A 27,755-nucleotide genomic window follows, 5' to 3' on the forward strand; every position below is an offset into this window, starting at 1 on the left:
ACGTCTGGGAAGGCTTCCGAGCTTCCGAGACGTTCAGATAAGTGCAGGTTGGGTTTTTCCTTTGTTGTGTACTTGCATTTTGGCAGCAATGAACTCCGCAATTGCCACTCACAATGAGTTAACAGGGACTCTTGGTGTTATGTATATGTGAGGGCATTTCCCTTACAAAAAGGACAGTCTACACGGTTGAGCGCTAGTGTCATGAACTACTTACATCGTGTGGGCTCTTGAAAACACAGTGCTATGTTTAATGTTGTTACTCAGACCCCTGAGTCATGTATGTTTTATGTGTGTCCATGTGCTACTGCTTGCCCATAGGGCCATGTGTTATGTTCTTCATGTTGGGATACTCTCCCATGAGTTTGTTTCATTTCATGCTTGCATAATCTGTATTTCATGCAACAAGAGCATTATGAGTACCTGTAGCAAGAAGGTACTAAGAGGTGCTGGAACTTTAGTAGTTGTGTAGTAGTGTCCAGTATTAAGAGGACATTACTGTTGACCAGTGTTTACTTTAGACTCCTTGGTACTTTATTTCATGTTAGGCAGAGTAGGGTTTTTTCCTGGTTACGGCCCTCATCCTGTCCAATTTAGGTGTTCCCTAACCCTCTATCTGGTTTCCCTTACATTCCCCTTCCCGTCCACAACCTCTTCCTAACCCTCTTCCTCCCATTGGCTGCCACGTGGTATCCTGTGTGTATATATATATATATATATATATATATATATATATATATGTATATATATATGTATATATATATATATATATATATATATATATATATATATATATATATATATATATATATATATATATATATATATATATATATATATATTCAGGTATCTGTGCCAACCACGGGTGGAGGGTCGACTTCATTCGGCTTATGTGGTTCGGGGGAAAGTGTCGACACACTTTCCTCTAGTATTGGTTTTGACACATAAGGATTTTAACTGCCGTGTTTTGTAAAGAGATGGGATGGTAATAAGAGCAGTAGGTCATATTTTTTCCCTCGCTGTATGACTATTATTGCACCCATCATGGTATCTGGCAGACTGCCCACTCAAGAAATGAAGAATTTTGCTAGGTGTGGCACCAGGGTAGAGCGGACATCATCACCTGGGGTAGTACCCCCTTTCATCTTTTTAATGGTTTGAATCACCTCAACAAGTGAGATTGGAGAGTCCAATACTGAGGCCGATTCTTGGCAGATACTTGGGATCGGCAACTGGTCGAGGAGCCAAGAGACGTGAGAACCATCTCCCTCATATTGTGAGGGAGAGTTGCTTGTAAAAGTGAACAGAGGATAGCACAGGGGCAACGCGCTGGTCTTGTCAGCAAGACCACGCAGAGCAACAGAGGTTTGAATCCCGGATCTGTGCTTAGAAACCAAACTCAGTTTTGGTATTAGGCACGTTCTAAAAAAGCAATTGAATAAATAAATACATATTTCCTAAATTTTTGTCTCAGTGTCTGCCCGGTTGAGTGTTTGGACGTATTGTCATCACCATTTTAGATTTTTGGGCATCTTTCAATCTCCAGGCCAGGATCTTATCTGCCTTATCTCCCTTTTTGTGGTATTTCTGCTTAAGGAATTAGAATTTATTTTCTGTGTCCTGAATTAACAAGGACTTAAACTGTGCCTTGTACTTCTTGAGTTTATTTGCCGAACCTGGGGTCATGCATCTATGAGTCGGGACACCTGATTGTATAGCTGCAATTCTGGCTCTCAGATCGTTTGCCTGCTCTGTCCTTTCTTTCTTCTTTTGGGAACCAATCCTGATCAAGACTCCCCTTATGGTTGCTTTAAACCCGTCCCAGAGCGTATACACTCCCACTTCCCCATTATCATTGAACTCAAGGTACTCTTTAACGTCAGTCAGAAAGGACTGGGAGATTTCTTTAATTTTCAATAAGGAGTCATTACATATCCATCTCGCGGTACACGCATGGGCCCACAAGCTTTCAATAACGACCTGCACCAGGTCGTGGTCTGACCAAGGGTACGAGGATCCCCCTGGTGTCGGAAACAAGGCCTTTCCAGGAGAGTTTCACAAACTGCCAGATGGAGGAGTATTTATCCTCTTGTACTTTTTGGAGTCCGGGATGCACCTCCTCATTCCTTCTCTATTACGTCCATCAGAGTCTTGCCCCTGTTCAGTCGATTTCTCCATTAGTTCGCCCCAACACCATCTGAATGACATCCTCCGTCACTAGCTTATGCTGAAGTCCTTCATATTCAAAGGAAACTGAAAAGGGAAACCCCCATCTATATCTCAACCCCTTCCCTTTAAGCCATTGTGTGAGGGGAACGCACATCTGCGTCTTGGCAAAGTGAATGTGGAGAGATCCTGGAAGATTAAAATTGTAGCGTTTCCGTAGGGTATCAGACTCTTTTCTGGTTTTCTTAAGGATCTTCCCCTTAACTACCTCGTGAAACACTCCTTCACTGTCACTCTCCATTTCTCCCCTCTCTTTCCGGGAATCCAAAGAATCTAAGATGATTCCGCCTCTCTCTGTTTTCAAAGTGGTCCATTTTAAGGGACATTTCATCTTCCCGGCTTTCGATTTCGGCGAGTCTCAGATCTTTCTGTGTTTCCATAATGTCCACAGAGGCCCGATGGCCTCCAGCCCCTGCAACCTGTCAGCAATAGTGTCAAGCCTTTAGACTAGCTTGTCCAATCTATGAGCAATGCCCCCAATTCCTTCAAGCAGCGCAGCAATATCTTTTTTACGTGGACATAGCTTCTGCCATCTCCGCCAAATGGGGGCGCTCAGCTCGAAGTACAGGTAAGATTCATCCAGGGTATTTAAATCTCTGTAGTGACTCAATTCAGGTCATCAAAGGCAACCCTGATCACCAACTGTGCACTGGTGAGGAGGACATCCCAAATGTCCTCAAGAACTGGCTCACAGAGAGGGGGGTAGGGGTCTGCCCCGACATTCGTCAAACTCTGGGAGATTGCATGATGACTTCAGTAATACCATTGACTAAGCGTGGGCCTGGGTGCACAGTGACCTAACACTTCTAGAGTTATTTGTGGACTGGGACTGGTCCCAAAGGGAATCTCATATCATTAGGGGACAAAGTTCTCTGTGTTGAAGGGCCTCAATTAGCAGCTAGGTCTGTTTCCCCATCCGGGTCTCTGCAGTGCTCAGGGCTCGAAGAGCTATAACCCTCACCATAGCCTGCCGTGCCGTCGAAATGTTCATGGTTCCCAGAGTTGGGCACTTCCCTCTAAAGCCTCGTCCACACCTGCAGAGACATCAGGCTGGGGGTGCCTTCAGACGATCAAACCCCATGTTGTTGCGCACAGAGGAAAGGATTTATCAGGGCACCGGGTTGGCTCACTCCGTTAGTCTTCCAGAGGAGGCTTTATAGCACCACGTACATCCATCGGAGTAGTGACCTCCACTCAAAACGGCGCAGGCCCCATTAGGCCTCCACCAGCGGGTGAAAATAAGTGCAACCACTGTTGGGAGCTATCCTCGTGTATGCTACTTCAACCCCCTTCCCTGCTGTATTGGGGCACAGTGCATGCAGGGATATGGGGCAGATACAGCCTTACCCGAGGACTCTGGGCCTTGGGCCTCCCTATCTCGAGGCCCGAGCCTTAGCGTTAGCAGCGTCTCTCCCACTTCGGCATCAGGTTGGCACAGATCTCCTCAAAGATGCAGTGGATGTCAGGGAAGGGTCAGAGCAGGAAGGCTCTATCTGCTCATAGGAGACTCCTTATGCGACTCCCGCCCGCTGCCCTAGGATCCTCCCTCCTCTGAGTCAGCCACTGAAAACTGCTCTTTCCACAGAGCTGCAGAGTCGGTACCGCTCCTCCTTCACATAGACTGATCTTGCCGCCCTTTGCGTCGTTTTGCCCAAAATTCCGGTCTGGGCTGCAGTGGACCCTCACACATGGGCTTCCATCACCTCTTCTACATTTGGGGGGGGGTGGGCGAGGTGGGTGATCAGGACCATTTTCACACCCGTATTAGAGCGAGAAAACACAGATAGTCTTCCATATTCAGCGCGCCCACTGTTGGCATCTCAAATGAGAGAATTTTAAGAATTTTGATGCAATATACAGTATTTGAAGATTTGATTTTTTAGGATGCAAACAAATCTCTTTTTGCCAACTACTTTTATAGTAACGATTATTGGACTTTATACTAATAATGATCATGATATATTGTCTATTTTTAGGTATATTTTGTATGTCACAAACTACATATTTATAAACAAAACATTATGACTAAAGTATTTTGCTTATATGAATCTCTGCTCAACGCAGTTATTTACAGGATTAAAGCAGTGTGAGTCAAAGACAAGTCCTTTATAAAGTATTGTTATGATAATATTTGTTTTGTTGCTGAAAAAAACATAACACTCGGAATGAGGAAAAGCATTCACTCTAGTGTGCTTCTGTGAGCTTCAAAAGGTGACCAATACCTTTTACAGCAATGTACACGTTTGACTCTTTAAGCATGCCTGCAAGTACACACAATACCATCTCCAAAAGTTCAACTGAGAGGATTAATATTAAGCACTATGGCCAAATAGCAAAACCAGAACCATTATCACACGGTGATCTGGCTCAGTTCTTCCCACCAGCCTAATTGCTCCCGAGACGAGTAGTGATCAATGAGACACATATACCCGAAAGGTCATTTTAACAGGTTTTATTTGTAAGTAACAAAAGAAAAGATAACTCCTAAAAACAACAGAATGCCCTCAGTTTACAAGGAAAAGACAAACAGCAGGATGGCTTATATTTGGGTTGGAAACAAAGAGTAGGTCATGTCCTGTAATCAAGTCTGATAGTCTGGTTCACTTGCCCGGATATCCACGGAGAACAGTCACCCACAGCCTGAATAATTTTAAGTTGCCACAATCCTTTCTTCCACCAGTCCTTTAATTCATGTCGTCTTCTTTACTGGCTCTGTAAGGTAGGGCACGGGAGGGAAAGGCCCACCCAAACTCTGTAGATGCCCATTCAGCAGCACTGTGTGGGCATTTACAGATGTTAATGTAACTGCGGTGGGCCCAACTGCATTAGCTTCAGGCCCCACTTGTTAGACAATCCTGGCTATGCCTCTGCTCTGTATATGATTGATCCAGGGTTTACACCATGATGCAATCCAAACATGGGCGACCACTGATAGGAGGTCGAGGTTCACCAAGTAGTCTCTCCAGTGTCCGTCTGATCTTTGGCAGGTTAGCTGGTGTCTCAGGGGTAAAGGACTTCAGACTCTAGATCTGGGGGTTGCTGCCAAGTCCCGTAACCCTCCCGCCACTGGCTGTCCCCCTCGCACATCTGTATCGGTCTTGCTCCTTTTCATTCTTTCTCTCATCTCACATTACTTCTCTTTACTCCTCCCTCCTCCCTCCTCTTCGGCACTCCATATTGTCATGCCTCATCCCACCCAAACATATGCCAGATATATGATGTATATGCAGCACGTCCCTCTCTGCCTTAGAAGGCTTTGCATCTGTCCTACTTTGCTTTCCTCCCTAGTGTCCTCCTTTCCTGGGGTGTCCCCCCCAAAGCTTCTCCCATATTCTTACCACCTCCTTTTTGTGAGATTCTCACATCTTTGTCTCATGTAGGACATTCACCATGTCTCCCCCCTTGTCTTCCACCTCCTCCTTGTTGAGATGCTCCACCTTCTGTTATTTGCACAGCCTCCTGGGTTCCTCTCTTTCCCACCTCCTCAGTCTTGGTCTCCCAATCTCTGGATTCTTTCACTAACCTCTGGGTTCTCACTCCATAGATGGGGTTTCCATGGGGTCCTTTCTCTCCATAACCCACCCCTCTCATGTTTTGCACCCCTTCCTTCCTTTCTTCCCCCAAGCCAACCCTTCTGCAGTTCTCCAATTAGCCTCCTCTTCCGCTCTCCTAGTCACCTCCTTTCCTTTGCTCCAACCACCTCCAAAGTAATAATTTCCCTGCTTTCAGCAGGCTCCTTCTCTTTGTCCCCATTCGCTCCAAACTCCCATGCTGCCCAATCCCTCAGTTTTTGTCTTTTATGCTCACTCAACTTGACCCCGGTGTTGGGCTATGGGTTTCAGGTATGTATATTCAGAGGTCTGGTCTGGGAATGGACAGGCATTCCTCCTGAGCAGTCTTACATTGGTGTTCATGTCTGTAGCAGCACCCCTTTATTTTCTATCGATGAAGCCTACTAAGGGACGGTCCATCATATTAGACTTTTAGACCATTTCTCTGATCGGAGGAATTGTCTGGTGGTTTGTAATCCTGAAACAACATCATCTTGGTTTTCTTGGACCTGCACAGTAATGTATGAACAAGCAGTGAGTCCTAATGCCCATGAACAAGTTGGATCAGACGCAAGGCTCGGTAGCTACCACGAGACCGAGCACTTGGGAATCGGTCTTGTGGATTTTGTTTCTCTGCAGATGTCACGCCTGTGTTTACCTGAAACTCTACTGGCTACACGGACCTTATTAAAGCGACCATGCTGACAGTCAGGCCCTTGTGACAAGTCCCTGCCAAGCACACAGCAGATGGTGGAGCAGACCAGGGTTTCCTCCCCATTTGGCCCCGGATGCAGCATCACCTATCGGGCGGTGATAACTGGCCCCATGGTCACCCCATGCCCAAACTCTAGGGTAGTGGTCTGCAACCTGTGGTTCTACAGATGTTTTTGACTAAGACTCTGTGATCCCTCACCATTGACTATGAAGGGCTTGGAGTTAAATGCCACTAAAACAAAATATATGAAGTGTGGCAAAAGCCGAAGGCACTAGACCAATATGGCTCTGGAAACAGATGGGGCACAGATTGAAGAAGTCAATAGTTTTGACTATCTGGGGGACAAAACTGCGAATGATGGGAAATGGAACAGCCATGTAGCGAAGGCTAATTCAAAAAGCCTTCACGCGTAGTGCTAAGTGCAAATAGGTAGTCCCAGCTGTTGAGATCTGTAGAGCCCAGGTTCTGGCCGGTGCCCTTTACAGAGCTTAATTATGGGGTCCGTCCAATACTAGAAGTATGGTTGTGACCAAGAATAACTTTCACAAAAGACTATTGCATGTACCGGCCTGCATTTGGGAAATCTTCCTATAGCCATTGTACAGGCAAAAAACAAATAACAATATTTCTCCAATGTGCCCCTTCTGTCCCTCTTTGAGGGAAACTTTGGAGAACTTTCTCTTTATTTGACCTCTCTATGATATTTTAAGAAAGAGGAATTTAAGACCCGTGATGTTTAATAGGGTTCTGTCATCACTGAACCTGGCAGAACATTTGTATAAAAGTGTAAAGTCTGCAGAGTTAATTTTTGCATTCTGAGCATTTATGGGTAGTGCATTAAAGAAAAGGGCAATTTCTGAACTATGCGCATTGACCAAAGTAAAATGTTCCCTTAATTGTTGGCGGTTGGTTTCAAATTTGTTAATAATAATCAGTGCATATGTTTTAATGTTTTAGGTCTTTGTGTTTTCATGTTTTGTAACTTTTATAGAATCAATTTCCGAATAAAGTTGAAATGATGACTATGGAGGGTGTGGCGCAAGGGAGTTGTAGTCCAAAAGAGCCAAAGGTTGTAGACCCCTGTTACAGAGCAAGTCAGGGCACTGTGTCACAGTCCTGAAGTTGGATTCAGAAATGTTATAATTACAGTCAGCAATATCATCATGGACAAATCTGTTACGTTAATTGCACTTCAAGGGAATCTAATCTACAGTTAAGCCAACTGGATTGCAGCAATCAAATAACAGACAAGGGTCTTTGAGAACACATTTAAAGACGAAGGTCAGGCCTCAGAAATTGCACTTGACACTGGCTAGTAATAATTGGCTCTTGCGGAGTAAAGAATTATGTAATGTGTGCAGGTGGAGGTGGAGAATTGACGTGTGGGGTAGCAAATGGCTTTTCGTGATGGGCTAGTAGCCTAACTCTCTTTGTAGGTTGTACACACGCAAAAAGCTGTGATGGCACTTACCTAGCCAGCATTGGTTTTAATCCAACAATGCCACATATCTGCTCTTAGAGAATGCAGCTATGCACTGTACAGCTTGCTAGTTCGATGTGCAAACAAACCGATCTGCAGGTAGGGAAGGTTACACCTGGATAGATGTCAAGGCACTAGCTTGGCAGAGCGTCAGATAGTGTTTTGGTATATTTTCTTCTTTTGTATTTTTTTTTCTATCTTTTTCACAGGGGCCATGCCAAAAGCAAAAGGCATGTTTCATTGAAGGGTATCAAGATACCAACTATCTGAGCTCGCTGATATAAAGGTATAGACTGTCATTCTTAAGGTTTTTAAACAGCACAGTAGAATGGGAATGCAGACCACTGTTCCCTTTGGAAATGCACCATATTTTTTGCATTTAATTTAAACACTATTTTCAGATAACATGCAAATACTTTTATGCAAAGTTGACAGTAGCGGACCATGTCCAATTTCCATACAGAATAAACACATCCTCGCAAAGGCTGGGCTAGAATGATATTGCACAAACAGTTAAACGTAGCCAATCGATGGACTACAGTAAAAAAAACAAAAAAAATAATAAAAACACCCGGAGGGAGGGGGCTGCACTCAAAGGGACAGGGCAGAGGTAGAGCAGTTACATCTGTATCAAGTTAGCTAAATAAACTTAACTGAGTGTTGGGAATGCAGGGGATGTAGCGGTGGAATGATCAATCTGTCTGGCGCACGCATACGCCGTGTTGACTTTTTTAATTTCTAAAACAGATTTTAAGAAATGTTGGAATCTGGCTACCACGTGGGCAATCAGAGATGGGAATAGGAAAAAAGCTTAAGTCGAGGATTTGAGTTTTATTTGTGCCTTTTGCCTGCATGCTTTAAATCAGAACTTGCCCAAACAAATCGACTCTGCCCAATTTGTCAAAAGCTCTTAGGAACTGGAGACAGAACATGAAATCTACATACCAACATACAGTATCACTAAAAAGATAAGCTTTTGATTTTCTCGGCAATGCTACTCACCCATATCGAGCCTCTCACAGAGTGATCCCAGACCCTGCAGCACCGCCAGCTGCAGCTTAAAGGCCAGAGTATGACTGTAGATTGGGCCAGCCCGTGCACTGACGGGGGCTTGAGCGGCAAGAGAAGTAATCAACTTGGGAAGGACATCCTTGGAAAATCTGCGCCTCAGGAAATCTCCACATGTCTCTCCAAGGACACACAAAACCTTAGAGAAAGGGAACAAAGGTGGTATTGGACATGATTCAAAGAAGGTTGCTGCTTACTTTTTATGGCGATACCATTCGTATATGGTTGGTTGTCCAAAGAACTATTCTCTATCGGTGCTTAGAGGATGCTCTTAGTTCAATAATTTGTGTAACAAAGTTTGAGTTGATGTAAATTCACACATGTACATACACACACATACACTATACAAGAACGTTATTTATGTCATGTTATCATAAATATGGTGCATTATTATTACCCTATATCTGTCTGACGTTAATAGTATCTTGCATGTGGTCTTAAATAGCCTTACTGCTAATTAGGCATGTGGGGTATATTAGAAAGTCACAGTCATAGTGAATTCCTGTGACCACTCTACAATCTTCAGACCTCTCCCAGTAGCACAAGAGGAGACACCAGCTGGAGTCTGCCCTTAATGGAAGGCTCAGCCTTTGGCAGATGCAGTTTTATGCTGTGAATAGGGGCCATGCAGCCTTCTTTTAACAGAGACATTTGCTGTCTTGTAATATTGTGCATAAAAACAGGGGTTCCTATGTGTGGCATAACAAAACAAAAAACACTTGTCACCAAAAAGTGTCAGTTTTACTGCTCTATCAGAAGCCCCTTGCTTTGCGATGAGGCAGGGGCAGTGCATGACTCATTGTCCCAGAGGTCTCATGCAGTGAGCAACAGGAGAAGTGAGAAAGTGCCTCCTGTCCCAGGAAGTCAACTTGGTTGTTGCCATGCATCACACAAATAAATTGGATTATCCCACTTGTTTAGTCCAGTGGAGCATAAATGCTTTAAAAAGAGATCCAAGAAGCAGATAAGAACTAGAAAACCCAAGCGCTAGTACAAAAAAAACAAATAGTATGCAGTCTGATAGTAAAGAACCTAAGCAGCGAGCGCGGGGGCCTCTGCTCTAAACTCCGACATTCTGGAACAAATATTAACAATGATACAATCACACTGCGCGTATGTCCGGGATCGTTTTATAACGCTTCTTTGCGCAAAGTAAGTTAGGTTGGAATCAGACACTGTTTGCGAATTGTACATCTGTCGGTCCTCTGTGCGTGTTTCAGATCAGAAATATGTAGATCCGATTTTGCAGTAACTGTAAAAGTTCACAGTGATTGGCAAAAAGTGAGAAATGTGCGATGAATGACAATTAGGAAATTACATGGAGGGCATAGGCACTGGAGATTTAAGGAGAAAGGAAATGTGAAAATATCTACGGGAAACAAAAGATTTAGTATTCACTATATATAAAAGACATCCAGGTGTAAAATGTATTACAGACAGAGAAACATGTGAAACTGACATTGAAAATATTAAACTGATGAAGTATAAGGACGTGGAAATTAGTACGTGGTGAAAATATGCAAACCTTCCTGTTTTCCCAGAAATGTGGAAATGTTCATGTGGGTGAAACGAATAAAAAGTGGCACTGCAGTAGAGGGTTCTATGCAGAACGAGAACATGGGAGTAGAATCCAATAAGAGATTCCAATATTGAAACACAATCTGTCAGATCATGTTACCAAAATACTAGTAATAAGAGCTCTGTCTTTAGGATGCGTCTTGATTTTATTAAGTATTTGCTTACTTTGAGGGATAGCCACCAGATTTTTACGTAGAGAAAATTATGTTTTGAGCATATGAATGGCCAAAAGAACCCAAAACATGAAATTTACTACGCCTTTAAAATGTTTGTTAGAGGGGAAAATCACAAAATGCTATATTTTCCAGCGTTTTCTACATGCTTCATATTAGTAAAACATTAAAGTAATTTTCCAATAGCACTTAGAGAATAGTAACAAGAACGTTCTTCAACTTCAAACATTTACTGACCAAAGTATTTTTTTGAAAACATCTTTGCTATGTTAAACAAACTCCAAATGCCCTACTGGTTCAAACAAACTTATTGTGGAGTCCTTCTGTGAGACTCAATAGCTGCCAATAGTTTTGAAAGTTCCTAAGGCGATGACACTACTAGGAATTATTGCTCCCCAGGAGGAGTCTGAACTATGATAGGGGAGAAAGGCAGAGATGTTAAGGGGTAAAGCTTGTAAAGGTTCCATAAATCGTAGCCCAATGGTTGTCTTATGGACATTCACCTCAGAGAGGAAAAGACAGCAGCGAAATCCTGGAATCTGGGGGAGGGGGTGGGAGGAGGGGTTCTTTTTGAGTTTCTGTTGGTTATTTAACTGTAAATTGACAATAAAAACAAGTTGGAATGTTTCTTACACCCGTACATGTTTTAGCCTGACAGAGTACACATCATTACCAATAGTGCAACTAAGAGGGCTAATTTTATGGTACAGGGCCCAATAGCAAGATCAGAGACATTACCTCTCAAATTTTATACGGAACCTTAAAATGGATTTAAAAATGTTGTGGTAACGGTCATCATTTTCTTAACAGGCCAATCCGTCTTGCTAACTGCAGTGCAAGAGGATCTCATCTGTAGTGGAGCCACCTAGATTCAAACCACTGAATGAAAAATGACTAACTGCTGCTGCAAGTATTGATTAAAGGATGTAGATTTCCCCATGCATGAGGCTGTGGGTGGTGGCATAGAGCTTGCTCCCTTACTGGGCTCGCCAAATCTACCAGCTCACCAGCATTGGCAAGTCGTTTTTATGAAGGGCAAGTAACATTTGCATGATACTCGACCTTGCTGGGAAGTATGGGGATGTTAGAACTGTATTTTCCATTTACCGTAAAAACACACTTTGCAGTAACTAGGAAATACAAGTTTCACTGTGCATCCATGGCAGCATTGCACCAAATATGAAGTGCGTTTATGGCGGCATGCACCATTTTACAAAACGCACGGGTAATATTTTGTGACCAGTCACTTAGGGGCTAGTGCATTCCTCTTAGGTCAAGTATGTAAACCAAGGAACACGCAATGCAGGTCTAGTGGGATTTTTATAAATGTGCAAGTCCTGCGTTAGGCATATAACCAGCCATCCTTAGCTGATCCAACAATGCGAGCGATCTTCACCTAGTCGAAGCAGATGCACACCTCTGTTCACCTCAATAACCAGATCTGCAAACAAGATCTCCAGAAACAGATCTTTACCACTTGATAAAACTGCCATGGCATCAGCTTGGTAGAGCACCAATTGGGGTTTTGGGAAATATTCTTATATTGTATAGCTCTGCTCTTTCTAGTCCAAAAGGGCCATGGAAATGTTTCATCTGAAGGATATCAGACACCTCTACTAGCTAGGTTGGCAATATTAAGACAAAGCAGCACATGTTCTTGTGTAGAAGGACTTCACAGAGGCACTGTAAGCTCTAAACCTGTCTGTAGTTTTTTCACTCATGCCCAGGGCTCATCAGAAGATGCAGCCCACCTGTGTAAAGGGCCATGTACAAAAGCTATCTCTGTGTTTTTTGCCTCCTAGCATCATTTGAGTCTTGTAGATGCTGTTAACCCAGTGAAAGGCCTTATCCAGCAATATTAGTCTTTGGAACTCGTTTTCTGCTGGTAGTTGTGACCAAGTTGCTGCTTTTTCCGCCTGGGATTATCTATACAACACTGGAAAGTTAAAGAGAATTAAGGTATGTGAGGGGTTCTCATTGATTCAGGAGCAAGGAGGCGTTACTTGAGTACTTAATGTCACGCTAGTTCGCTGTGAGTGAATACCTCTTTTTCACTTCATAGGGACAGAGAAAGTACAAACTATCTATACAGACCATTGGCATCTGTGAATCCACTTAGTCCAGAAGTAAGTGTGGTTACCTAACAGGTGACAGAATTTAATTTGAACACCCTAGGACTGCATGTTGAAGGACATAGGTTAACACATGCATATATTATTCTAGATAGGAACTGTACTGTTAATCGCCCCGTTTGGGTCTTTAGAGCATTTTGAGACCATTCCACTATACCAAAGCTTCAATTAGAAAACCACAAGGTTAGTAATTTTCTCCTATGTAATAGCCTAGCTAAGCAATTCAAATATTCATGACTTTATGAGTCGTTTCCCGAAGTTAAATTCAAAATATTAAGAAGAGCATTTCTTTACTGATAGATAATCATTTGAGCCATTCACACCTGAAGAAGAGTACGAAACGCGTAGTGTCAGCTGACCTTTCAGCACAACCCCTTTTGGGTTCAGGATGATCTTTGAAAGCATTTCTGCTCAATTTGGACTCAAATAAATATGTGAAACCATTTTATACTGTTGGACTTTACTTTATGTGCACAATACATATTATGTGATCACAACACAATTTGACAGAGTTTGAAACTTATTTGTGAATACATGTTGTTACATTTTGTTACAATGGAGAACATATGAACTATATATGCATTACAGTGATATATGACTGAATATATTCTACAACTTACAATTCAGGACGAATTCTGAGAGTGTTTATTATTGAATACATGTGTGATCACTTGTGCAATACCATTTTTATTTGCTACTTCATATGATGAAACGTTTAATTGTTTTTCTTGAATATGATCTAGTAATTTCATTGAGGGAATTTGTTATTTTCCCCCACCACAGTGTGCAGTGTTAGTTGTGACCAAGTTCTCACGTCGTCTGCCAAGTCCTTCCTGCTTGGCACCAGATTTTCATTTTCAATAGCAAAGACATAATCAAATATACTTACAATATTAAAAATGGGGTATAATAAGAACTTATTAAATACACCATTTAGTCAGGATTCACTACATGTTAGGGAGAATTTTCATTTATGTGCCAATTCCCTTTAACCTTAGAGACCCCCAGTTCTTTTACTGGACTCAGGCCTTTTTTTAAATTTTAATTTCTGAATCAGTGGAACTTTTTTCTCACTATCTCATGTGTTTTTCTGACTAGGATTTTAGTGTTTTTTACTGTTTAATGGAGTCTGGTAAACTCCATGGGCATTTACTTTTTGCATTGTGACACACAGCACCTTTTGTGCAGTGCCACCAATTAGTCCCTTGGACTTCTCAATGTTTAACTACATTTTCCTGGGTGAACTACTTGTCCCAAGAATATTAAGATGACCCCTGCCTTGCTTACCTTTGCCTTTGTGCGCCCAGCACTCAACCCCTCTATGTGCAGTGCTGGGGGGTTACATAGTAACTCCTTTATCCCACTCGTCATGTAACATTCTCTTACACTAACTCACTTGAATGGCTGGTGGCAGTGGTTTCTTTTTTATTGGTGGCCTTTTTTCCAGACCCTCGGAGTGCGGTGAGTGTGTGCCCAGTAGTAACACCCTCCTGGTGTTTGTTTCAGCCCTGTGACCTGTGGGCCCGTGCCCAGGAGCAGGCCCTTGCATCCTCTCCCTCCCCCTCACCTCTTCCTGGTTCCCCAGTCCTCCCGCCCGCCTCCCGACCAGCCCTCCCTCCCTCCCATTGGTGCATCCAGTTCCTGCATCGAGTCTACCGACTCGTGAGGCCCCAACCGGCTCCTTTTCCAGACCCTTGGAGCGCGGTGAGTGTGTGCCCAGTAGTAACACCCTCCTGGTGTTTGTTTCAGCCCTGTGACCTGTGGGCGCGTGCCCAGGAGCAGGCCCTTGCATCCTCTCCCTCCCCCGCACCCCTTCCTGGTTCCCCAGTCCTCCCGCCCGCCTCCTGACCAGCCCTCCCTCCCTCCCTCCCTCCCATTGGTGCATCCAGTTCCTGCATCGAGTCTACCGACTCGCGAGGCCCCAACCGGCTCCTTTTCCAGACCCTTGGAGCGCGGTGAGTGTGTGCCCAGTAGTAACACCCTTCTGGTGTCGGTTTCAGCCCTGTGACCTGTGGGCCCGTGCCCAGGAGCAGGCCCTTGCATCCCCTCCCTCCCCCGCACCCCTTCCTGGTTCCCCAGTCTGCCCGCCCGCCTCCCGACCCGCCCTCCCTCCCTCCCATTGGTGCATTCCTGCATCGAGTCTACTGACTCGCGAGGCCCCCACCGGCTCCTTTTCCAGACCCTCGGAGCGCAGTGAGTGTGTGCCCAGTAGTAACACCCTCCTGGTGTTTGTTTCAGCCCTGTGACCTGTGGGCCCGTGCCCAGGAGCAGGCCCTTGCATCCCCTCCTTCCCCCGGACCCCTTCCTGGTTCCCCAGTCCGCCCGCCTGCCTCCCGACCCGCCCGCCCTCCCTCCCATTGGTGCATCCAGTTCCTGCATCGAGTCTACCGGCTCGCGAGGCCCCCACCGGCTCCTTTTCCAGACCCTTGGAGCGCGGTGAGTGTGTGCCCAGTAGTAACACCCTCCTGGTGTTCGTTTCAGCCTGTGACCTGTGGGCCCGTGCCCAGGATCAGGCCCTTGCATCCCCCCTCCCTCCTCCGCACTCCTTCCTGGATCCCCAGTCCGCCCGCCTCCCGGCCCGCCCTCCCTCCCTCCCATTGGTGCCTCCACACTTCATCACCGGTCCTCCCAGGGCAGCTCTCTGCCCAGCAGCCCCCAGCGGCTAAGGGCCCCAAGGCCAAAGGCGACTCCAACAGAGACGACTCCAGGAAGTGTCAGCAGGTGTCCGCAGGGGAAGCCAACCCAGTGGCCAGTCGTCAACCAGCAACTAAAAGGACCAGTAAGGTAGGGGGGCTGGGGTCAGGAGAGGTACAGCCTTACCCTAGATACCTGGCCTCGTCGCCCCAAAAGGCATCGATAGCAGGGCCGCCGTGCCCAAACTGCACTGTCTGTTCTCCAAACTGCATTGATAGGCCTCTCTCCCACTATACAGGTGTCTCAAACCTAGCAGGGCCGCCGTGCCCAAATTGCATTGTCTGTTCTCCAAACTGCATTGATAGGCCTCTCTCCTCCTATACAGGTGTCTCAAACTTAGCAGGGCCGCCGTGCCCAAACTGCATTGTCTGTTCTCCAAACTGCATTGATAGGCCTCTCTCCCACTATACAGGTGTCTCAAACCTAGCAGGGCCGCCGTGCCCAAATTGCACTGTGTGATATTAGACTGCATAGTATGATATTCAGATTGCACTACTAGACCTCTCTCCCACTATACAGGTCTCTCAAATCTAGCTGGGGTTCTGTCCCCAATTGCACCTGTGATATTAGACTGCATAGTACGATATTTAGATTGCATTGATAGGCCTCTCTCCCACTATACAGGTCTCTCGTGTATTAGGGTTCCGTCTCCATATTTCATTGTATCATATTCAGACTGCATTAATAGACCTGTCTCTCAAACCTAGCAGGGCTTTGATGCCCTGACTACATCTAGGAAGTAAGCCCTAGCTGCGCCCCTCAAAGTAATTCCAGGGCCAGCAGGTGCCCCCCTAAACATACATGGTTAGCTCACCACAGTGAACCACGCTCAGGGAGACGGAGACTAAAGAGAGACACTGTTAAAACCCAACTATATAACTATACAACCCTTAACTCCACCCTTATACCCCGACCGAGACAATCACAATCGGAAGTATGGATACTAGCAGGTGCGCTGGTCATGTGGGTGGGGGTGAGGAGCATGCACAGTTATTGAGGGAGCGGACGGAGGGGACAGCTAAATGCTCAAGCGGCCTCGAATACAAAACGGGCACGTACCTTCTGAGGCACAGGGTGCGCAAGCACCCCGTCGTGTAAGATTACACGAGCCCAACCGGTCAATCCAGGATAGAGATACCAACTAACCAATACCACTAACAATTTCCTTCTCTGCATACACCTCTCAAACTCCAAACCAAACCCAACCACAAACCTCCAGCACAACAAACCGCACTAACTTCACTACACTGCAACAACAAAACAAAAAACACACATAGACTTGCACATCAGCACACGACGACTACCGGCCGCATACACCCCAGGCCCAGCCGACGGAACCACCGGGCTGAGGCTGCCAACAGCACATCACTGCAATCTTGCACTTTTCCACCCTCCACCCACTAACCCACCTCCCCATCCCTCTTTCAGAGCCGCCAGAGCGCCAGGGGACCACTCCGGTGGTGATAGTTTGCGGTACAAATGTCCTTTAACATTAACCTTGTGCCATGTATCTGCAGGGGGAATCCTCAGCTGCAGTACAGCACCCGAGGGGGACCATTTTCTCAAAATGGCCCAGTCTTCTTTTTTCGCCATTTCTTGTCAGTTAGTTCCTTTTGGGCTTTTACTCTGTTTGAATCGGGTTTGAGTCCTTTGTGTATTTTGCCTTTGGCAGGCTTCAGCCCTGAAGCCCGCCCAGCCTCCAGTGTGTCTGGAATGGCAGGAAGGGAGGGAGGGTCCAGAAACTTCCCTGTCCTTTGTCTCTCGGTGTGCCTGAGTCAAACCAGGTCTGATTGGCCAGCTGGCTGTCCTATAGGACAGCCACCCTGCTGGTTGATCGACAGCCTAGGGCTGTGAATGAATGGGAACTTGCTTAAAAGGTGAGGTTTTTGAGACTAGGCAGAGTCGACCACTGAAGGACAACATCTGACGAAGAAGACGTGAAGAGATGCCAGAGGCACCCTCCTGGACGGCAAAGTGCCCAGTGAAGCCCTGCAGCTGTGCTGACCCGGTTTTTGTTTCGACTGCGAAATCCCGCACGGGACGACTTCCTCCCTTGGGCTGGTGGGACCAACTAGCCTCAAGACAAACTCAATTTTGGTGCAACCCTCAACTTGCGGTGACTTTCCAAGGCTGCAGAATCCCAATAGCCGGGGACCCCTGACCATCATAGAGCGCATGGTCTTCCGAAGTGCGAATCCGGCCAAACCTTCGTGGGTATCCAGAGGAGCCTACAGAAGCAGGACATCTTCATTCAGAGTCCCCTCACCAGAGTCCAGGACCGAGGGATCAAATAACTGCTAACAAGAGCTGTGCGTCGTTCTTTGGTGCTGAAAAAAAGGCATCAAAACAACTAAGAGCAGCTGAATCAAGGATAATCCATTGCTGCCGAGTCCTCTCGAGAGTGATGCTACTGGAGCCCACCGGACGTCTACCCTTTCATCACCACGACCAAGGACCAGGAACAAGGGTCTGCTGCACTGCAACTAGAAGGCATCCAGCTGGAACAAATTCTTCAGTTCACAATACTGTGGGGCTTGGACTACATCAACATTTTGCCATTTGTGGTGCTTCCTACCTTGGGGAGTGATATTTTACCTTCTTCAGAGTTGACCTCAACTCACTTGGCCTTTCAGTTTGTGCTTCTTCAAGCGGACTACTCTTGAGTTTCTGTGATTTTCTATTTGAACTACTGACTATTTAAAAAAGAATTCTAAGAAGAGAGCATCAGAACTTTGGACTGCCTCCCCCCGACCCCCCTTCTGAACCTCTTGTCTTTGACAGTGCTTGTTCCCTTACTGGTTTTAATTGTTGAACACTATTATTGTTGTGATAAAAGACTGTCTGCATCCCTCTAACTGTTTTTGTAGAATACCAGTATGCTCTGATCTAACCATAACTTGTCCCTCCCGTATAGCTCAATAATGCAAAGGTGATAAAAAAATAAGTGTTATTACTGACCTCAAATGACATCACTCATTATGTGGTGGAAAATGTATAACATATGAAAGAATTACTCACCTGCTTTATTGTTCGCTTTTTTTAATTGAATCTTAACTTGGGATTAATGTGTCTATTAGTTGCTTCTTTTTAAAGAATGCTTTAAATATCTTTGTAAATATATAAATAAATATGTATACTATAGCTTTAAGTGTGTAAGTGTTTACTTGGATAACTGTATTTACTGATTTCATTGTACAGCTCACATTACCCCTCTTAAGATAAGCCTGGCTGCTCAGTCACACTACCAACATGTTTAGTACAGGCCTATATTAAAAGGTGGTTTAACTAATACCAAGAGAAGTCTTGTGTAGTGCCACACCAGTTGGACAGCATCAATTCTTACCTAACACTACATATTCTAAAAAGTCCCACATAGGTCTATAAAAAGAAAAAGTGATAACAGACTAAACACACAAAACACCATACAAGTACATCTGTTATAACACACCTATACCACACATGATCAGAATATTTCCCCCAGAAATGTAATACAATACAAATCTGCACATTTTAAAGTGCCATGTGCTTGTCATATACAAATTAAAATAGAAAAGTATCCAAATTGCCATGTAGATTGGTACCATTGAAAAGGCACAAATTAAATGAGACCAGCGTACATTTCATGATAGAAATCTTAAATCTGCTATATAATAACATTTACATCACTTTCATCCTTATGTTTATGTATATATGGGATACATTACTCACCGTAATCGTATTTCTGATGCTTGTATCTGCTTAGATTCACATGCTGTGCATAGGCCGACATCTAGTGGAAACTGCGGAGTATTACAGTTTGTTTTTCAAAACTCGAAAATGGGCGTCGACACCGGGCGTGCCAGTAATACTATCCCTAGTGTGACGTCCCCTGTACCGGTGTCCGGTCATTTGGTCGAAAATAAATGGTCGAATGACCATTTGATCGAATCAAAATGGTTGAAAAAAAAAGGCCGAATTTATTTATTTATTTATTTTTAGTTTGGTTGCTTAAAAAATATGTTTTAATAAAGAAAAAGAGGGTTGGGGGGAACCCCCCCATAAATAAAATAAAAAAATAAAAAAAAATTCGACCTTTTTTTTTCGACCATTTTACATCGATCAAATGGTCATTCGACCATTTATTTTCGACCAAATGACTGGTAACCCCCTGTACCCATGATCCCTCACGCGTCTAGGACCCTCAGATTGTATTTTTTCTGACACGAGGTAGCATGAGGAGTAGCGCGAGTACAGATGATCCAAGCAGATAGAAGATAGATAAGATAAGGCTACAAGCATCCATGCGCCTTCTCTCAGAGGGGAGGAAGGGTGGGTCGCATGTGAATCTAAGCAGATACAAGCATCAGAAATACGATTACGGTGAGTAATGTATCCCTTCTGAGGCTTGTGGAATCTGCTTAGATCACATGCTGTGCATAGATTAGCGAGCATGTTAGAAGGAGGTGGGATTTGAGAAGGGTCATGAGCAAATAAATGTCTTAGAACCGCTTGTCCCACTTGAGTATCTGTCTTGGAATGGGTGTCAATGCAGTAGTGCTGAGTAAAAGTGTGAATAGAGCTCCAAGTAGCTGCTTTGCAAATGGTCTCAAGGGGAACATTTGCAATGAAAGCCAGAGTGGCCCCAATGCCTCTTGTCGAGTGGGCTCTGGGCGTAAAAGGCAAAGTTTTGTCAGAAAGTGAGTAACACAACTGGATACAGTTGACAATCCACTTGGAGATGGCACCCTTAGAGACGCGATCTCCCTCCTTGCCTGTGGCTACGGAGACAAACAGTTGATCTGTTTACCTGGTCTTGTTTACGTAGTAAAGGACTGCCCTACGCACATCTAGGTTGTGTAGTTTAACCTCAGCCGAGCTTTGTGGGTTTTGGAAGAAAGCTGGAAGCTCGATGGACTGGTTTACATGGAATTTGGAAATATACTTAGGTGAGAACCTAGGGTGTGTCCGTAAAACCAGCTTATCCTTTTGAATAGTAAAGAAAGGATCCTGCACTGACAGAGCCTGAATTTTACTGACCCTTCTTATGGATGTAATGGCTACTAAGAAGGCAGTGTCATAGGTCAGGTGTTTGAGACTCGTTTTATGCATGGGCTCGAATGGGGGGCCCATGAGTTTAGATAGCACCACATTCAGGTCCCATCTTGGTGGTGGGTTAGAAATAAGAGGGTGATGTCTCTTTACTCCTTCCATGAAGGCCTTAACTACTGGTACTTTCCATCACAACACCTTGTTATGGGAAGTGGTGTATGCTGAAAGGGCTGTCAGGTGTACCTTCAGTGAGTTAAAAACCAGCCCGGCATCCAGCAGGTGGAGCATGTAAGTAACAATAGTGGAAGGAGTGCAATCAACTGGGTTGACTTGCTTACTCTGGCACCAGATTACGAATCTCTTCCAATTGTCAAAGTAGCAGTGCCTCGTGTTGGGCTTCCTAGCCTCTTTTAGGATGTCCATACACCTCTGTGGTAATTTGAGATGTCCAAACTCTATGACCTCAGGAGCCATGCTGCCAGGTTCATTGAGTTGGGTTGAGGGTGCACTGTTTGACCTTGGTGCTGGGACAATAGGTTTGTACCAGCTCGGAAGTCTGATGAGTTCGCACACCGCCAGTCTGCGTAAGTGTGGGAACCATGGTTGTCTCGCCCACATGGGAGCAACCAGGACGAGCGTCATCGATTCTCTGTTCATCTTGTTGACCACCTTCCTGATTAGAGGAGTTGGTGGAAAAGCGTATGCAAACATCCCTGACAAGTTCATCCACAGGGCGTTCCCCTGTGAGTCTGGTTGGGAGAACCTGGATGCGAATCCTGGGCATTGACTGTTTTCGCTTGTGGCGAATAGGTCTATAGTGGGGAAACCCCACTGAAAGAAGATATCTTCTACGACTTCTCTGTGTAGACACCACTAGTGTTCCTCTGGGAGGGGGTCTCTGCTCAGAGCATCCGCTAGGGAATTGAGATCCCCTGGAACATGTTGCGGTGACAGGAAGATGTTCCGTCTGAGTGCCCATATCCAGATTTTCTGGGCAAGCTTGGACAGAGCGAGTCCCTCCTTGTTTGTTCAGGTAGAACATGGCTGTAGTGCTGTCCGTCCGGATTTGCACTGACAGGTTTAAAAGGTAGGGTTCGACAGCTTGAAGCGCTCTGAATACTGCCAGAAGCTCTAGAAGGTTGATGTGATTCTTGGCCACTGCGTGAGACCAGAAACCCTGAGCTGTGTGGTGGAGATGGTGAGCTCCCCACCCCGTCAGGCATGCATTGGTTGTGACTCCCGCCTGTATCTCGGGTTCGTAAAAGGGTTTCCCCTTGGACAGATTCTCTCTTGTCCACCAGTGAAGGCTTTGTTCCAGTGTTGGCGAAACGACCACTAGATCGTCCCACTGACCACTTGCCTGAGACCACTGTTTCGCCAACCATTCCTGCATGGGACGCATGCGCAGGCGCGCGTGGGGGACCAGGTAAATACATGACGCCATCGTGCCCAGCAAACGCATTGCTTTGCGTACTGTTATCTGGTGACCGGACTGGTATTGCGGAATTTGCAGCAGTATATTCCGAATTCTTTCCTCTGAATGAAAGGTCAACCCCTCTTGAGTGTCTAGGATAGCTCCTGAGAATTGTTTGCATGTGCTTGGCACTAGACTTGACTTTTTCTCGTTTATTGAGAAGCCCAATTCGAAGAGGAGGTCGAAAGTCCTTTGAATTTTTGTTCTGAAAATTACTGGGGTTTGCCCCGTGATGAGCCAGTCGTCCAGGTAAGGGTACACCGGGATTGCCTCCCTGCGTAGGTGTGGTGCCGCCACCGCCAGTACCTTGGTGAATACCCTTGGGGCCGAAGCTATCCCGAAGGGCAGTACCTTGAACTGGTAGTGCTGACTGTCCACCTTGAAGCGCAAGTATTTTCTGTGCGCTGGGAACATGGAAATATGAAAATAGGCATCTTTCATGTCCAATGTTGCCATGTAATCCCCCTTTTTTAGGAGGGGGATTACCTCTTGGAGAGTTGTCATGCGAAACGTTTGGGGCTTGACATACTTGTTGGCAGGCCCTAAGTCCAATACTGGGCGCATTGTCAAATCTTTTTTTGGCACAAGGAAGTAAGTTGAATAAATACCCTTGTTTACCTGGTGTCCCGGGACAAGTTCTATCACGTCCTTTGCTAGCAGATTGACAAACTCTTCTAGGAGGATCTTCTGGTGTTCCAAAGAATGTATTTTTTGTCGTGGAGGATGGTCTCGGGGACGCTCTAGTAGTTCTATACAGTACCCCTCGGATACTGTTGACAGCACCCATCTGTCTGATGTGATCCCTTCCCAAGCTTGGGTGAAGTTGGCAATGCGTCCCCCTACTGGGGTTGCGTGAGAAGGGACCCTGAACGGAGCGTCACTGTTTCGGTGGAGGCGTGCCGCCTCCTTTATTGGGGCTGCCTCTACCTCTACCACGTCCTCCCTTATTACCCCTGCCGTAACCCTGGGTAGACTGCTGGTTATTATTGTTCCACTGTGTACCCTGCCCCTGGGAATAGTTAGAACCTCTTTGGGAATTTTGGCCGCGTGGGCGATGAAAATTGCCATTCCCTCTCTGATTAGGGGGTCTAGTGGTTAGCTGGCCTAGGGATTTGAGTGTTTCATACTCGTCCTTAGCATTCTTTAGTGCGTCCTCGACTGCCTTACCAAACAACAGATCCGGCTCCACCGGTTTGTCCAGTAATGACGCTTGTGTTTCAGCCTTGAAACTAGACTGGCGTAGCCAAGCATGTCTCTTAATAACAGTTCCTTCTGCTATCAATCTGCTTGCGTTATCCACGGCATCAAAGGTTGCCTTTAAAATACAACCCGACACAGCTCTTGCCTCTGCTGAAACTCGTGCCAATTTGCTCTTTAAGGGTTCTGGCGCGGTGTCTATGAGTGCCGCGACCTCTTCCCACTGATGGCAGTTGTAGCTGGCCAACAGGGTGGTGGAGTTGGCAATCCTTGCCTGGTAGGCGGAAGTGGAGGCCACTTTCCTGCCTAACCCGTACAGTCTTTTGCTCTCCTCGTCGGGAGGAGCCTCGGACGATGATAAGGGTGTTCCAGCCCTCTTACGGGTGTTAGTAACAACCAGTGAGTCCGGCTTCAGATGCCCTCTTATATATAGTGGGTCTGATTGGGCCGCCTTGAAAAGTTTTTCAATCCTAGGGTTCACTGCTCTGGTGAGGTTAGGATTGAGGAGTGACGGGTCTATTCTTCTTTGAATAGATTTTAGGATAGGGATGGCCTGAGCAACAGGCCTCCTCTCCCCCACTAACTCTTCTGCAAAGTCTCTTTCTTCTGGGCACCCTGGGTGTCGATGTGGAAATGTTCGGCTGCTCGAGACAGCACTTCATTCAGGAGCGGCTGGTTGTCGACAGGGGGGCCTCTCTTTCTACTGGGGAGTCTACCCTTTAGGGGTCTTCCTCCTCCTCATCTTGACCCTCATCATCCCCATAGTAGCCTGTCCCAGTTTGTTCCTCCACCATGCCCAAATCTGGATCCTCAACAAAGGATGTCTCTCCCTGGTAATGAGAGTAGGGCTGGACGTAGAAGGGGTCTGAAGACCCTGTTGGTGTCTCAAAGTGGGACCTTGTACTTGGAGGTATAGGATCCTTAGAGTCAGAGGGTGCTGACCCGTCGGGAGTACAAGCAAGAAAGTGCTCTGGGTTTTTTGCATAAAAATCTGCCAAAGATGACATTCTTGACATTACCCTATCTATGTCAACACTGGTCCATTCTCTGGAACTGGGAATGACCCTTTCTGGGAGTTTTTCAAATTTATCCTGACTAGACTTGGTAGTCTGTGCAGGGGTTTTGGTGTTATTAGAAGACCTGGACTTGTCTTTCTGTTTTTGAGGACTGGAGTGTTCTACGGGCTTGGAAGTGGGTAGAGACTGCTTCCTTTTCTGTTTCCCTCCCTCCCCGTGACTGGAAGAGTGTTTCCTGTGTGAGGTTCGGGGGTCTTGACCCTATCCTTCGAGCGTGGAGGTAGGGGTTCGGGATCTGTAGTAATTCGGTCTGTGTGAAAGTGTCATGGGAAGCGCTTGTGTCGCTGGGGGTGTTCCCCATAGCCGGCCTGCCGGTCGACCTTCCGAGGTCGGGGACTTGCGCTCGGCTGTCTTTCGACACCATAAAGCCCTCGCCGTCCGAACGTGCTGCCGTCGCTGAAGACGCCCTCCGCTGCCATGGCCTCTTGACGCCTGGTGTGGTGGGCCCAACGCTTGATTGAACGGTCCTTAAGTGTTTTAGGCTTAAACCTACTACAGGCTCTGCAATTTGCCTCGGGGTGGTCCCTCGGCAAGCAGAGGTTGCACGTGGCATGCCTGTCGACCCAAGGGTATTTGCGATTGCACTTGGGGCAGAATTGGAAAGGGGTACCCTCCATATGCACCTTCTGGCAGCGGGCTGGTAAATGTAGGAATATATAAGTGTATCTATATATTACAAGAGTGTAGAGTATGACCACCCCCCCACTCTCCCTACTTGCAGGGCCTTGGCCAGCGGCCCAGGCCCGGGCCGAGACGGAAGCCTCGAGGCCTAAAATCGTCGTGCAGTCGACGGTCGAAATCCTCTCCGATCCGGCGTCGAGTGTAGAAATTCGGTATCTCAACGTTGGGGTAGAGAAAGGGGTAAAATTATCAATATTTTGCAAAATTATGGCTTAGTGCCAGGAACTCCGCGAAATGCTTCCGACCAGTATGGCGGAAAAAAACAATCTGAGGGTCCCAGACGCGTGAGGGATCATGGGTACAGGGGACGTCCCACTAGGGATAGTATTACTGGCACGCCCTGTGTCGACGCCCATTTTCGAGTTTTGAAAAACAAACTAATACTCTGCAGCTTCCACTAGATGTCGGCCTACGCACAGCATGTGATCTAAGCAGATTCCACAAGCCTCAGAAATACACACACACACACACACACACACACCCCCCCCCCCCACCCCCCCCCCCCCCCCAAGTGGGTTCAAAAAGATTTGAAAAAACCCTTTCACCTGAAACGTGAAAGTAGGAAAGTTCATTTGAGCCAAGTCACACCTTCCACAGCGCCATCTAGTAGGCATCGCTGGAAGTTCACTTCCAGTTGGAGCTAAAACAGGAAGGCATTGTGTGTATGCAAATTAACTCAAATGCAAACCTTTTTTTTCCCAGGAAATTGTCTTTGTCTAGGAGTGAACGTCCAACGATCGATACTAGGTGGCGCTGTGGCATGTGTGACTTAGCCCAAATGAACATTGTGGTAGCGGCCGTGTAGTTATGGTTAAGTTACTAAACCCATAGGAAGAGCACGTTTTGGGCGGCTTATACCTTTGCTCCCCCCGGACGAATCCTCACCAAACTGTGCAAAGAAAGTATATGGCCCGCTCTGAATTATTCTTCAAAGTCTGGTGAGGTTTTGTCAGTTGGTGGGCAAAGATATAGGGGAGGTCCCAAACATTTTGTTTTCTCCAGAGACTGAATGGAAAAAAATCTGCTCACGCCTACAGCCCAAACCGCTGGACGGATTTTCACCAAATTTGCGGCAGGAGCGGCGGCTTCGTCCTGAAAGCGTGCTTTTATAAATTTGGTGAAAATCTGTCCAGTAGTTTTTTTTTTAAACAGGCAAAATGTAGGTCAAATCAAATAGTGATATCTGGCTACGCTCTGTAGATCCACTTCCCTGTTCGGTCCGCAGACAGGCATCCGATTGGCCTAGAGGACGACGTGATGTCCAGGGACATCGGACGCACCCCCCGATTGGATGGTGAAAAGCGTGAAGTGCGTCAGATTTTTGGAAACGACCGCCATGCTGGATTCACGGGCATTCACATGTGTCCACAGACATCGCAGTAAAAACATTAAAAAAAACACAACATTGCACTTGTTAAACTTATCAAACAATCTCTGGGGAGGTGAAGGGTGATGAGGATGGGATGGCATATGGCCATAACAAGCCAAAAACCGGGTGTTTTTAACCCCCTGAAAGTCCGCGAACAGTCTGGAAGTTCGCGGACACTTCAGATGTTCGGGATGGGTTGGTTAAAAGCAGTTCTTGGATGGCTTATAACTATGGTGCCACTCAATGAAACTGCCTGAAATTTTGGAATGTTATTCTAGACTTTATTCTGAATGTTTTTGGAAAGTGTGGAGCGGTTTTGTCAAGGGGGAACAAATTTAGAGGGGGGTACCAAAATATTGTAAAGGCTTATAAATGTGGTGCCATTTGACGAATCGACACAAAGGTTTGCAAAAAGATTTTAGATCTAGGTATAAATAATGTTTAACGTTTGGTGGGATTTTGTCAGGATAGGTCTAAATTAGAGGGGGGGGTCTCAACATTTTTATATGGCTTATAACTTTGTTGCCATTTGACGAATGTGGACAAGTGTTTTCAGAAAGATTATAGACCTAAACTTTCAATGTTTGCGTAAAGTCTGAATGGATTTTATCAAGTGGGGGCTAAATTATATGACTATTGTAGGTACATACATTTTAACACTTTTGAACAGATAAAACATGGGCTGATTTCAAGGAAACACATTGAAGGAGCATTGGCAAGGACCTTAAAGCAAGGTTTTGCAAATGTGCCTGTGTTTTATTTTTTGACAAGTGTCATAATGTAGGTACAAAAAATAGTGATATACCTTTGGTGACTGAGGTATAGCCTGTGGCCATAGGCAGTGGCTAGATTGTCTGGGTCATGATATAAGGTCATGACCCGGACAATCTGGCTACTGGACATGACCGCGAGGGACAGCAAATGGTGTTAAAGTGGCCATGTCCACCTTGGATCGGCTACGTGGTAAAGTTATTCAAAAGTGGGATAGGTTTGAAAGGGAAAAAAAATGTGCTTGTGGTAATATGGTCATAGGGTTCTGTCTTCGCCTTCTGCCTTCTCTACGGAGCCCTGCCTTTCCTTTCCATGGTGGCCCCATCTTGGAAAAGGATTTTCCTTCCTATAGCGGGACGCTGCAGGCCCTGGAACGGGGGATGAACGTCACATTATTCTCATAAGCATAACACAAAAAGCTAATGGAAATGTTGTAAAAACCTATTGTGTCTATGTACTTTACTGAGAAATGTAAAGTAGAGACCATAAGATTTTTTTTCTTTCTATTTTTTAACTGTGAAAGGTGGTTCCTAAAGGAACCTTTC

At 45.8% G+C, this 27,755-nt stretch overlaps 1 protein-coding gene across 1 annotated transcript in view; it reads right to left on the reverse strand.

Annotated features, from left to right (window-relative positions):
• Positions 1 to 27,755, reverse strand: part of TTI1 (TELO2 interacting protein 1) — a 444,572-nt gene that overhangs the window by 187,626 nt on the left and 229,191 nt on the right. The window contains exon 7 of the mRNA XM_069652389.1: positions 8,972 to 9,176. Within this exon, the coding sequence (XP_069508490.1) occupies positions 8,972 to 9,176 (205 nt within the window). The remainder of the gene's footprint in view (positions 1 to 8,971; positions 9,177 to 27,755) is intronic.

This window comes from Ambystoma mexicanum, chromosome 3p, assembly GCF_040938575.1.
Source record: "Ambystoma mexicanum isolate Mex_15411 chromosome 3p, UKY_AmexF1_1, whole genome shotgun sequence".
Taxonomy (NCBI): domain Eukaryota; kingdom Metazoa; phylum Chordata; class Amphibia; order Caudata; family Ambystomatidae; genus Ambystoma; species Ambystoma mexicanum.